Genomic DNA, 13,624 nt, shown 5'->3' on the forward strand with positions numbered 1-13,624 from the left:
AATGTTCTTAGTAAATTAAAGAATACATTTGAGTAGCATTCTTAGAAACACCTTAGCAACAGTATATAGAAACTAATTGTTCACACTCTTTACAATGCTATACTCACTCCAAGAATCTACACTGAAAATATAATTAGCTTATTAAAGACATGTTACCATTGTATATAATAGGAAAGCTCAGATATAACCTAAAGGGTGTAATAGTTTAATAAGCTGAAACATAGGGGAAGTCTCTATGTTGGAATATTATATAGTCTTTTATATTGAGTCACAATAGTTAAGGACAAATGCTAATTCATAGCTGTACTCCACAACTTGTGCTAAGCAATTTATCCAAGGACATTCAAACTGGTCCTACATCAATATTTAACAGATACTCTCTGAGAGTTAAGTAATTGGACTTCGGCTCAGGCTTTTGTTTTTGAGCTATAAAGCTAATGAAGTATTGATATAATACTAAATTACAGAAAATAAAGTTTGCACCCTAAATAAACGCTGACATGTCTGTGTATTTTGAATGAATTAAAAAGGAAAAATGCACTTTTGCATGTTTAGTGAATTTTCCCTGACTTTTTATAATGCATTTTTGAAAATGGAAAAGATGAATATTCATCAAGGCTCTTTGAATATATTACAGTTTGAATAGTTTTGTTTTAATATTTATAGTACATCATGAAATATAATTTTTCTATTAAAAGACATGGGTACAATGTCAAATGAGAGCCACTGAAGAAACACAAAATCATACCACTTAACCTCTTATTAAAAGATGAAAAGTGTTCCTCACCTCACTCTCTAGAATAGCAGCTAAGAGTGCCTCGTTTTCTTCCAGTTTTGTTATCTTCCATTTTGTCACAATAGCAGATTTTGAGTGAAAAGGGGAAAGCAACAACAATGTCATTTACCACAATACAAGGGAAGGGCAAGAAGGTTAAGCTACCTCAAATCAACAGTCTGAAAGCAAATGTGCTAATTTTCCTCCCTTCTGATAATACCATTTCAGCTACCTGGCAAAGACCCAGGAAGCATGTTCCCTGCTAACCCAGGCATTTCTAGAGTAACAGGCACAGTGCAAAATACCAAACAAGAGTCTACCCATTTAATCCCCACTACACACTTATAAAGTTACTACAAAGATCAGTCATTTTGTAGAAAAAAAAAAAAAAGGAAATGGAGGCCTCACACAACTAATACATGGTAGAGTTTGGAGTTGATCTTTTAGCAGTTCTGATTTTCCCCTTCATTCCTATTTTGCATTTACAGTTGAGTTTCCATAGTTACCTGCTCTAGGGTTAAAGTATATTTTACAGGTCTGGTAGGCAGCTCACCCAGTAGAGTGTACCTTCTCCCATGCAAGAAGCCCCAGGTTTGAACTCCAGCACCATACAGTAGTGCCACGAACTGTTGGAAAGTCCACAGGTAGTGGAGCAGAATTTCTCTATTTATTCTCTATGCACAATAAAAGGATGAAAACAGCAGTCCAGGACTGGTGGAGATATACATGTACCAGGTTAAAAAATGTTTATTAGATTAATTTAAATGTACAAAGTTGATCATCAAGAGTCTAGTCTCAATTCTACTAATGCCAGAACTATTCTAGATACTGAAGAAAAAGCTGGCAAGACAGAAAAAGAAATCCCTTATCCTTCATGAATTTTACACTAGAGTAAAACTAGGGTGGCATATTGAAGAGGAGAAAGCTATGGGGAACAGTGGGGTGTGCAGCAAGCAACGTAAGGAACAATTTCAAAGAAAAGCCAAGAAAGACAACGTTAACAAAGAGTGTGACTGGTACATTTACAGAAACAAAAAAATATGAGGTACATGACTGAAATCAAACAGCAATGAGGGAAAAATCCTAAAAGTTTTTTTTTTTCACTCTCCCATCCATCCATCCATTACTCTAAAGCACACACAAAAAGTGCATAATTTTTATGATAGCAACATATACCATTTCTACACTTTAATCATCAAAGCTTGCAAGCTTATTTTCCTACAGAAAAATAAGTTACCATTGGTCCTGTTTTCACCTTCTAAAATCTCCATCTTTCTTGCCAGAAAATAGCATCTGTATAAATCCCCCTGCTTTTGACTATGACTTCTTTGATAAACTACCCATGTGTGTGGGGAGGGACAGAAAGATGGAGGAAGCAAATGGGGAAATGAGTTTTCCCTGTTCAGATTAATGTATATGAAGTATACATCTGACACTTCATCAGCACTCCCGGCTGGTGTCCCAGCAGGCGGACTTTGGCTGAGCATGTATTCTGCCAGCTACCAGGCTACTCAGGATGGATTGGCAACATGCCATTTATCTGAAATGCCCAGTGTGTCTGGGAGAAGGAGCACAACTACATTTAGCATTGCCAAAGAAAGCTAGATACTTGAGGCTAGGAATTAATCTCCTCCTTGTGAAGGTAGTTAGCAATACCTTCCAGCTTGCCCATGGCATTTAAATCACTGTAGGTCATGCATCTACTAAAATGCACACCTTCCACACCAGAGGACCTTCATTTAGATCTTACTAACATAGGACAGCCTCTCACACGGAGGTGATATACATGTCTGAAATGTGAGTTGTTTCGTTGAACACGAAATTGTTCAACAAAATTATTCACAAACCACTGATTCCCATTTTTCTAGTTTTTCAATGCATGAATACACCCATTACTTCAACTTAACTTATTCTATGAATCAACAAAATATTTAAATCAACAAGGCTATATCACTGCTTAAAAGCAGATTAATATTGTTTTAATCTGGCCAATGATAATCCCCTCACGATTTTGTTACCCTGACTTTTGAGTGGCTGATGTAAGTCTAAATAGAATCGACCCATTAGGTGGACTTCGAGGGCTAATAAAAAATTTTCAGATGAACAGAAAATAGCAAACCAAGAGGCTTTAGATGGATGGTCTCATTAGACCACTCATCTACAGCATTTAGAACCACACCATTACTCTCCTCACAACAAAAGGAATCTGTCACTTTCCATGAGTAATTATTTGTTCTGTCAGTATTACTTATTAAGTAGCTCCTATATGTAAGGCATTGTGCTGGGAGCAGTGTGGAGTGAAAAGTTACAGCAGACAGAGAATTCTGCCCTCACGGAGCTTGCTGTCCAGTGGAGGGAGGTAGGAGGCACTAGGCATATTCACAGAGAAGCAATGTTGCTTTGTGGTTTGTTCTTGGGAAAACCAGGTGAATTACAGCTCTAAAGCAAAGGGCCCGGAGAATCAGAGTGAAGCACATTTTCTTGCACACTGGCCTCTGCAGAAACCTCAGCTTGTTTAGGAGACAAAGAAAAAATGGAAACAGGGAAGTTTTAAGTGTTCATTTCTACTACTTCAGCATCATTTCCTATCAGATCTGTTTTTATCAGACAAAGGAAAAGTAGCTGAATCTAAACATGATGGCTTCATGAAATAGATTAACATTGTGTTCCTTTAGTTGTTTGGCTCTGCAAAGGAAACCCAAGGCAGCAAAAGTCACTAATACATTTGTACTAACACACTGAAATAAGTGATATGTATAAAAATCTGGGGAGATGCAGCAGAGCAGTGAGAAAATCAAGATGACACTTTGCTTAGGGCCTTCTTCCCTCTGCTATTTCTCTTAATACAAAAGAAGTCTTAGGAAAACAGACTTGATCAGTCAGAAAATAATATTCTTTAGACTAGCAAAAGTGATTATTCTGATTTCTGTATCCAGTATTAACTACAAGGTAATAATAACAGAAATTCTAGCATTTAAAAATTGTAATGTGCCCGTAATTATTTTGCTATTCACTCATTTTTGTATCCTCTTCCCAGATATCATAGGCCACCATATTTGTTTTTTATTAATGAATTCATCAGTTTTTATGTCTGGTTATATGGTATACATTAAAATACTAAGATAAATTATTTTGACAGTGTTATTTAATAATGATGATTCATTTGGCAATACATATAGAGGATTACTATTAAGTGTTAATGATGACTCTTTAGTCACTACCAGGCTACCCCATCACCTGGGGACCTAGTCAGAGAGTCCTGGGGTTCCCACAAAGACATGATGGGCCTAGACCTCTAACAGATCCCTCTCACCACTGTCACTGTCATCTCCATAAGGAACAACATTATGAACCTCTTTGTGGGCCCCAATAGGTCCTTGCCCTCAATGTGGATCAACAATGGTAGACACTGTTCCATTCTCCAAAGGGAGGTTGGATAACATACTCTACCTAAGGAAGATACGTCCTGAAATTAGTGAAGCCTGGAATGTTCCTAGCCATGATCATAGTATGCAAGCTACAAACTATAGAGATGCAAAGGTTAAATAGGCTCCTGTGCTGAGTGTGGACCCCAGATCAAATTGACGGGGTTTACATTTAACAATATTTATATAATTTCCCATATTTGGGAGCTATTCTCTTCCTGATCCAGCTTTCTAGTCCTTTTTCCAACTAACACATCATCTCACCAGACAATAACTTGGGTGCATATAATATGTCAGGTTCTGGCAAAAACTAGTAAAGTCATGGGCTCCTTGAAATATACTTAAAATAGACCTACTAGTTTTTTCAAAATGGAGACCCAAACCTTCATCTGCAATATTCTTGCCTTTAGGTTCATGATTAGTCAACAATTTGTTCTGCTTTCTATCTTAACTCTTTTTTCAGCCATCAGGTTCCAGGTGCTACCATGATGCCAACTGGACACCCCTGGGCAGACAACCCCAACAATGTGTCTTGGAGTCCCACCTCCCCAGAGCCCTGCCCCAATAGGGAAAGAAACAGGCTGGGAGTATGGATCAACCTGTCAATGCCCATGTTCAGTGGGGAAGCAATTACAGAAGCCAGACCTTCCACTTTCTGAACCCCATAGTGACCCTGGGTCCATACTCCCAGAAGGATAGAAAAAAATAGGAAAGCTATCAGGGGAGGGGAGGGGATATGGAGTTCTGGTGGTGGGAATTATGTGGAGTTGTACCCCTATGGTTTTGTCAATGTTTCCTTTTGTACCCCTATGGTTTTGTCAATGTTTCCTTTTTATAAAGAAAAGAAAAGGAAAGAAAAGAAAAGAAAAAAGAAAGAAAGGCAAAGAACAAAGGGAGTAGAACCCTATGTGATCTGTGCTCACTGACTCTCTCTCTCTCTCTCTCTCTCTCTGTGTGTGTGTGTGTGTGTGTGTGTGTGTGTTTTAGGGAATTAGACAGGGAAAGTAGCTCAGTGATAGAGCGCAAGTATTAGGAACTGTGTTCATTACTAGGCACTACATAGAACTGGGAAAGGCACAGGAGAAAAGGCTTCAGAGTGGCTGGCTGAAAGGAAGCTCAACCCATAAGGCATGTGCCTTCCCATGCATGTGGCCCGGGTTCACGTCTAGCACCATAGGAGATATCCTTGGCACCAGTGAAAGTTCTGGTTTTACAGTGCCCTTCTCAATTTTCTCTGTTTCTATCTGAAATACTTTTTTTTTTTTTTTTTTTTTTACAAAACAGAATAAAATAAATGGCCCAGTAGTGGTGTTGTAGCACTTGGACAAGGCCCCAGATCTACATTTTTTTTAGAAACTGAGAACATAGTGTCATAAGAGACACAGAAAGACTGCAGAAAAGTTTCAGATGAAAAGAAGCTAAAGTTATATGACAGTTAGGTATGTAAGCTGGATTCTAAATGAGACTTAAGAACTGTTTTGTATAGGATACTATTAAGTCAGTTGACAAAACTGAAATGCAGATGACACAACAGACAAAATGATTGCATCAGCCATACATTTACTGATGTTGATAACTGTAGTAACCAAGAATTGTAAGATCTATAACTTCCTTTCAGACAGTGTTTTAAGTTTATTTTTCAATGTGGGTACATATGTCTACTTAGAAATATATGTAGAAAGAAAGTAAGCAACAAAGCAAATTGGGGGTGGGGGAATGGTTCAACTGGGAAAACACAGGACTTGTATTCCTGAAGTTCCTGGTTTGACGCCCAGTGGCTACAAGCATCAAGGTGGTGTTCTGGCTTCTCTTCATCCTCCTTTCATGTGAAATTAAGTAAATTTTACAACCTGGGATGTGGGTAAGTGGCTAGTCAGTGAATTAGAAAGCATTAGGCACTGAGTGTGATCTCCAATATCACAGGTGTGTGAGAATAATGCTCTGGTTTTTCTCTCTCTCTTATGTCAGCTAAATAAATAAATCTGAAAAAAATTAATAAAGCAGATTGGTCAAGAGGTTAAAAGCTGAACTTAGGTAAAGAATTTACTAATATTCAGTGTAATTTTCTTTTTAAAAACATTTTATTTACTTATTGGATAGAGACAGAGAAAAACTAAGATGGAAGGGGAAGATAGAGAGCCAGAGAGACAGAGACTCCTGCAGCACTGCTTCACTGCTAGGGAAGTTCCCCCTGCTGACAGGGGGACTAGGGGCTAGAACCTGGGTCCTTGCGTATTATAATGTACACTTTACCAGGTGTGCCACTGTCTGGTCCCTCAAGGTAATTTTCTTATTCTTGTAACTGTTGGGTAAGTGTGACATCATTAAAATATCAATTGCTTAGAGAAATTAGATTTCTTTTGGGGGAAGTGTTGAAGTTCAGTGGACAGAAATACCTCAAATTAGGCCTAACACTATGTCTATGTATATGTGAGGAGGGTAACTTTCTAAACCTGGAGCAAGGTTATAAGCAAGGGATTTCCAAATTGCTGTTTTTATCACTGGGACTCCTATGCCTGCATGACAACTACACCATTCACAATAGCCATTTGTTTATTTTTTCTTTCTTTCTTTCTTCCTTTTTTCTTATGGATATATAGAGAAATACTGTTGGGAAGGGGCAAGAGAAATGCAGAGAGCAGGAGAGACACATTAATCCACCTCTTCCACAGGGAGCTTGAGCCTGGGTCCTTGCACATGGTACACCACTGTTGGAGAGTGGGCCCACTGTCTGGGAAGTCCAGGAAGTTGTTTCCATGAGATCTGAGTAGATACCAGGCTCTCCCCCCTCTGAGTCAAGAAATTGGCAGGTCCCCCCGACCTTGTGAATTAATGATAGATAGCTTCTCCAAATGGGGGCTACCTTTCTGCACATGTCCCTACTTTCCCCTTAAAACAAAGGCCATGAATAACTGTGTATTGTGTTTGGCCAAACTTGAAAACCACCACAAACATTCTGTTACTCAACTGTGCCCCTCCTTCCCCTCCTCGGAAGTGCCTGTAATTTAACCCCGGGGGAAATTGCATTGTGAGCTTATGATCAAACCTCCTATGGTAATTCTTCATTTGTGATAAAATAGTTTGTAGGTCAAAATGTGACTATGCATTGTGTTGCTTTGTGTCTGGGTTAATGATTACCTTAACCTTCTCCCTGTGCAATGGGCATATCTACTTGCTTTCTCCCTCAATAAATGAGCTGCCCCACTGAGGCTCTCCCAGAGTTGACTCCTTGTCTCTCTGAGTACTTGCCCTGGCCACGCAGAGCTATCCCAGGACTCCCAGGGGACTGCTCTGACCTTCGCCACTGGTGGCCAGGGGGCTGCGGGATGCGGACCAGCAGCCCACACACCACCTGATCCATTCAAATCTGTTTTTAACTTTAAATGTATAATAGCAAATTTAGTTCAACTCATATCCCAAGAAAGGTGATGAGATGGAGCAAGACTGACCAAAGGCAGACAAACCCCAAGGACACTTACCAGGCTGGCAGTGAGTGAGGGTGCAGATTGCCCCAGGGCTTGACTGCGCATGCGCACAAGGTTGGAGGTCTCTGCAGAGGCTGACCACGGGTGCCCTGCCACTGGGTTTGGAAGGAGGTACCTCCCTATTGGGTTAAAGAGAAGAAACAATGTGAAGTGGCAGCCAGAGTAATACTTCACTGATAGCAAACTTCTTCTTGGCTATCTTTCTTTTAGATTATAGTTACATTTATTAATAGCAACCCTTAAGTGTTTAAGTCAGGAGATCACAGTTCTGATGCTGACGTAAAACCAAATACATCTTTTCATGTCCAGCAAGTAGTGTTCAGTCAGGGCAAGTTCGCGCATCTTATTACTTCTACTTAGTTTACAGGAGAAAACATACATATATCCAACATACCTTTAAAGTCTCTAGTACTAGTAATGGAATGTGATCTAATAATCAACCACAAAAGAGAAAATATACCCAAAGAAGAGAGGTGAAATTCCTTCAAGGTGAAATGGAGCTGGTGCTTGTTTCTCCTCTTTGTCTCTCTGAAGTGCAAGCAGTCATCCAACCACATCCAAAGGATACATAATAATATCCATTTGCATAAATCAGGACATCAATGTCAGTGTAGGTTCACTAAGCAATTCATATCAACCTTGAACTTTTACATGTATATGTCTTTGAAAGTCAAACTGAACCAACTACTTTCTTAGTATATGAACAATACTAACCAAATTACAAACAATAAGAATATTTAACTTCAAAAATTAAGATAAGTGATAATTTGCATAGAAAATACAGTTCAGTAAAAGCAGATAATGTGTTTGATTTTCATTTGCTTTCCCTCAATTAAAAACTAGCCATAGCAGGCGATCAATAACTTTTCATTGAATGTTGAAAAACTTCAATATTTCATTCCAAGAAACATCTAAGGACAATGGAAAGATGGGAGGCAGTCTATAGATTCACATTCCAAGGCAATGTATGGGGGTCACAAGCTTCATACATGACAGGGGTTCTGACAAGGGTGATATGATGTCAAGATCTATATATTGGAGGGCTGAGGAGTTAACATAATGATTATGCAAAAAGTCTTTTTTTTTTCTTATTTATTTTCCCTTTTGTTGCCCTTGTTGTTTTATTGTTGTTGTAGTTATTATTGTTGTCGTCATTGTTAGATAGGACAGAGAGAAATGGAGAGGGGAGGGGAAGACAGAGATGGGGAGAGATAGACACCTGCAGACCTGCTTCACCGCCCGTGAAGCGACTCCCCTACAGGTGGGGAGCCCGGGGCTCGAACCGGGATCATTAAGCCGACCTTGTGCTTTGTGGTACATGTGCTTAACCCGCTGCGCTACCATCAGACTCCCAAAAGTCTTTCATGCCCGAAGCTCCAAAGGTCTCAGGTCCAATCTCCAGCACTACTATAAGCCTGAGCTGAGCCGAGCTCTGGCATAAAAAACAACAAACAAACAAACAAAAAAGGTCTATATGTTGGCGACAATCTATGGTCTCACTACTTTTCCTTCCCAGATGTTTCACATTAAAGCAAGCCAAGAGTTGACACAAAACCACCTGCATGGTTTAAAGTAATCATAATAAAATTTAAAGGATAAACAATTTAGTTTACTGAATTTATTTTATATAGATAGGAAGAGAGTAGTGAAAGAGGCCAAAGCACAAAATTTGTTTCAATGGGGTGGGGACATGAGATAATTCACTTACAGTTACTCAACCAGGGGCATTATACTAACATTACTCATATTATCAGAAGCATTTAAAAACGGCCATGTTCAGGAGGAAGCAATTACAGAATCCAGACCTTCCACCTTCTACACCCCATAATGACCCTGGGTCCATATTCCCAGAGGATAAAGAATAGGAAAGCTATCAGGGAAGGGCATGGGATATGGAGTTCTGGTGGTGGGAATTGTGTGGAACTGTATCCCTCTTATCCTATGGTTTTGTCAGTGTTTCCTTTTAATAAATAAAAATTACACATGAAGTTGTACCAGGTCAAAACAACAACAACAACAATAATAAATAACTTCATGGGTGCACATCCCCCAACACCCTCAGGTCAGTGAAAGAAAACATGACAATGAGTTTATAGGTCAGACCACAAAAAAAGTAAAGAAAAATATTGCATATTACCATAAAGAATAATATTTCTTTGTACAAAGGAGAAACAGAAAATCCAAAATGTGGTCATCCTTGGTATAGAAAACAGAATGGGTGCAGGGGGAAATATGCCCCGATATTTCATTGATCTAAGATTTATTTGCAAGGAATAATGGGTTCTGTTAGGGAACTTCGAAGAACTTAGATTTAATTGTGGCTTTAATAAGTTTAATATTAAAGAGTTTAAATGGATCTGAAGAATATAGAGATTACTATTGCTTTGATATGCTGACTGGCAGGTCTATGGGGTATACTGAGTTAATTTCTATTACTTTCTATATCTGACATTATGTAATATTGCTTTTAATGATTCCTATAAAAATCTGCTCCAGTTGTTAGCATCCTGGTATAGTTTCTCATCTCCCTATGTCGGGTGTGTGCAGGACACCATCCCCCCCAATACCAAGGTTCTTTTCCACCATCATGCACCAGGACCCCCATTCACTCTCCATCCTCTTCAACTCTCTCCTCTCCCAGAAGCCTTTGCTTTGGTGCAATACATCAAACCCAGTGTTAAGTTTCACTTTGTATTTTCCCTTCTTCTTATTTATTTATTTATTTATGTATTTATTTCACACCAGAGCACTGCTCAGTTCTGGTTTATGGTGATTGAATCTGGGACTTTAGAGCCTCAGACATGAGAATCGCTTAGCATAACCATTATGCTTTCTACCCTCACCTGTATTTTTCCATATATATATTGTTTTATTGTTGTAGTTATTATTGTTGTTGTTATTGATGTCATTGTTGTTGGGTAGGACAGAGAGAAATGGAGAGAGATGGGGAAGACAGAGAGGGGGAGAGAAAGAGAGATACCTGCAGACTTGCTTCATCGCTTGTGAAGTGACTCCCTTGCAGGTGGGGAGCTGGGGGCTAGAACAGGGATCCTTGTGCTTTGTACCATCTGCTATTAACCCACTGTGCTACTACCCGACTCCCCTATTTTTTTAAGTTTAACCTATATGTGAAATCATCTGGTATTTGTTATTCTCTTTTTTACTTATCTCACTTAACATGATTCTTTAACAGATCAGTACTGTGCCCAAAGATAAACAAAACTCAACACTGCTTAGAGTGGGAAGGACATATTTTTTACTTATTATTTTTTTCCTTTATTGGGAGATTAATGTTTTACAGTTGCCAGTAAATATGACTGTACATGGATAACATAGTTATGTGGAAAACCGGGAAATGTTATCCATGTAGAAACTATTGTATTTACAGGGAGGGCAGATTTTGATCTGGAGTAAGCACTGCAATAGGGGGAGGTATGCAGGATGGATTGAGCTCACTTTCAATTTGTACAAAAGTAACAGGGTGTTTTAATTTTTTAATATTTTTTATATTTATTTATTCCCTTTTGTTGCCCTTGTTTTATTGTTGTAATTATTATTGCTATCATTATTGATGTCGTCATTGTTAAATAGGACAGAGAGAAATGGAGAGAGAAGGGGAAAACAGAGAGGAGGAGAGAAAGATAGACACTTGCAGACCTGCTTCACCACCTGTGAAGTGACTCCTCTGAAGGTGGGGAGCAGGGGGCTTGAACTGAGGTCCTTGAGCTGGTCTTTGGCGCTTTATGACACCTGCACTTAACCCACTGCACTACAGCCCGACTCCCTAATTTTTTTAATCACCAATTTGTCGAGGAAATATTGATTTACTGGATTTTTGTTTTCAGGAGGGTACATTTCACATTTCCCCAAGACAGAAATCAGTACACTTTTCCCCCCTTTTGTTGCCCTTGTTGTTTATTGTCATTGTTGTTACTGCTGCTGTTGTTATTGGATAGGACAGAGTGTGAGAGGAGGGGAAGACAGAGAGGGGGAGAGAAAGACACCTATTTCACTGCCTGTGAAGCAAACACCCAGCAGGTGGGGAGCCAGGGGTCTAACCAAGATCATGATGCAGGTCCTTGTGCTTTCCACTATGTGCACTTAACCCACTGTACCACTGCTTGGCTCCCGAAATGAATACACATCATCCTCAAGAAACCATCATCATGTTCCACCAAAGGGACTGAGGTCCCAGTTTCTCCTCAGTAATTCTACATTCCCCACTCAGAGTCTAAGTCTGTTGTGATAAACTATAGTCCATGGAGGATTTGCCCTTTATTGTCTTTTATTTTGTTAGAATTAATCTGTGAAAGAGATAATCCTGTATTTGTCTTTTTAATTCTGGCTTTTCTCATTCAACATGATTCCCTTTAAATTCCTGGGTATTTTAAAAGGAGAATGGAGTAGGGCAGGGAGCAAAAAGGGAGTCAGGGATGTGAAAAATTACAAGAGTTAGAGAGTGTAAATGCAATTAGCTATATCTGCTGGCTGGCAATTACCAAAGTTAAGATCCTATCCTCCCACAGATACTGGGAGACAGAGTACCTACCTATCTGTTCTTTGAATGCATGCTTTTGTTTTTGGCCAGAACGAACAGTAAATTGGGAAACAACCTTGAGTTTCCTTACAAAGGCACTTTAAGAGTTAGGTCTTCCTGATTATATGACTGTGTGCTATTAGAAACTATATTAGTGTTTATTCAGATCTTTAAAGGTCAAGGCTAGAGGGTTCAGAGGCTCTGGGTTAGAGTTTGATCAAGGGAAGGACCTTTATAAACCTTTAATTCTTTCATTAATTCAATAGTCTATTCAAAAACATGTTGATGTTCAGTAACAGATGGCTTTTAAAACTGTTTGAATACTTTTAACTTATCCCATCCATATATTTATATCTTCAAAACCAAAAGGACCTACAAACCCTTGTCAATGATGCAAGGAATTAATTTCTCATTTGTGATAGACTCTAGGGTCTACTGCTTGCATCAGAACTGAATTTCAGTTTTGACCGTCTCCCAGCCCCCAATCAATCCCATAACTTATTTGTGAATTTCTCCAAGCCCTAGTTTCCTTAGCTAGGAAACAAGGCAAATGGATGTGGTTCATATAAAATCTAAAAAGAAAATATATTTATACTTATAGGTGTTTAATAACTCAAAACTTAAAAAAATAAAGAAACATAAAGTGTATCTTATACAAACAGAATGACAAGGTAAGCAAAAAAAAAGTTATGCCGTTGAGAAGGGGGGAACAATAAATTAGAATATAGATATACACACTAGCATGTGTGTTCAATAAAATATTCATAATTCTGTTTTAGATTTTAAATGTCACTACACTTACAAAACAGTCTTGTCCATAGGAATCATGAATGTTACAAATTGGAGGGTCTATTAGCCCAACACATGGGATATTTTATTCGTGCCTACACCCCATTAGTGCTAATAAGGAAAAAAGGACAACAGATGGATTTTAGATAGTCATTAAAAGGCACCATCACCATGCTACATACTTGGTAGTGATTACATCAAACTTTATATAAATTCGCTTTCTGATGACTACCAAGAGCCTCTAGAAAGTGTGTTGCTGTTGTATTCATGCATCATTTACTGCCTACAATTTAAGAAAATTAGCATCTGTCAACTGCACTCTTCAGCTGCATAGGGTAGAAATTAATGGATAATACCATTCACAATTTGGTGTATAAGAGGTAAGTTAGCTTAGCAATCTGGCTGCTATAATTTAACAGTGACTTAAGATTGGTGTTACAAATGAAAATTTGATCATCTCCACATTCTTCAGAAACACACTTTTAAAATCCCAATGCTTACTGAAGCATATACTAAATATTTTCTATTGGCATAACTAGAAATTTAGAGGCAATAAACAGAGTTCTGTAATAAAACTGGAACCAGTTGCCCAAATTTATATAAAAACTTATCA

General features: G+C 38.6%; 1 protein-coding gene across 4 annotated transcripts in view; it reads right to left on the bottom strand.

Moving 5' to 3' along the window:
* The window catches only part of MAST4 (microtubule associated serine/threonine kinase family member 4), a 724,287-nt gene that overhangs the window by 473,508 nt on the left and 237,155 nt on the right, over positions 1 to 13,624 (bottom strand). For all 4 annotated transcript variants that reach the window (XM_060191259.1, XM_016188336.2, XM_060191258.1 and 1 more), the window contains exon 3: positions 7,680 to 7,804. In XM_060191259.1, coding sequence (XP_060047242.1) covers positions 7,680 to 7,804 — 125 coding nt within the window. The remainder of the gene's footprint in view (positions 1 to 7,679; positions 7,805 to 13,624) is intronic.

This window comes from Erinaceus europaeus, chromosome 5 (genome assembly GCF_950295315.1).
Source record: "Erinaceus europaeus chromosome 5, mEriEur2.1, whole genome shotgun sequence".
Taxonomy (NCBI): Eukaryota; Metazoa; Chordata; class Mammalia; order Eulipotyphla; family Erinaceidae; genus Erinaceus; species Erinaceus europaeus.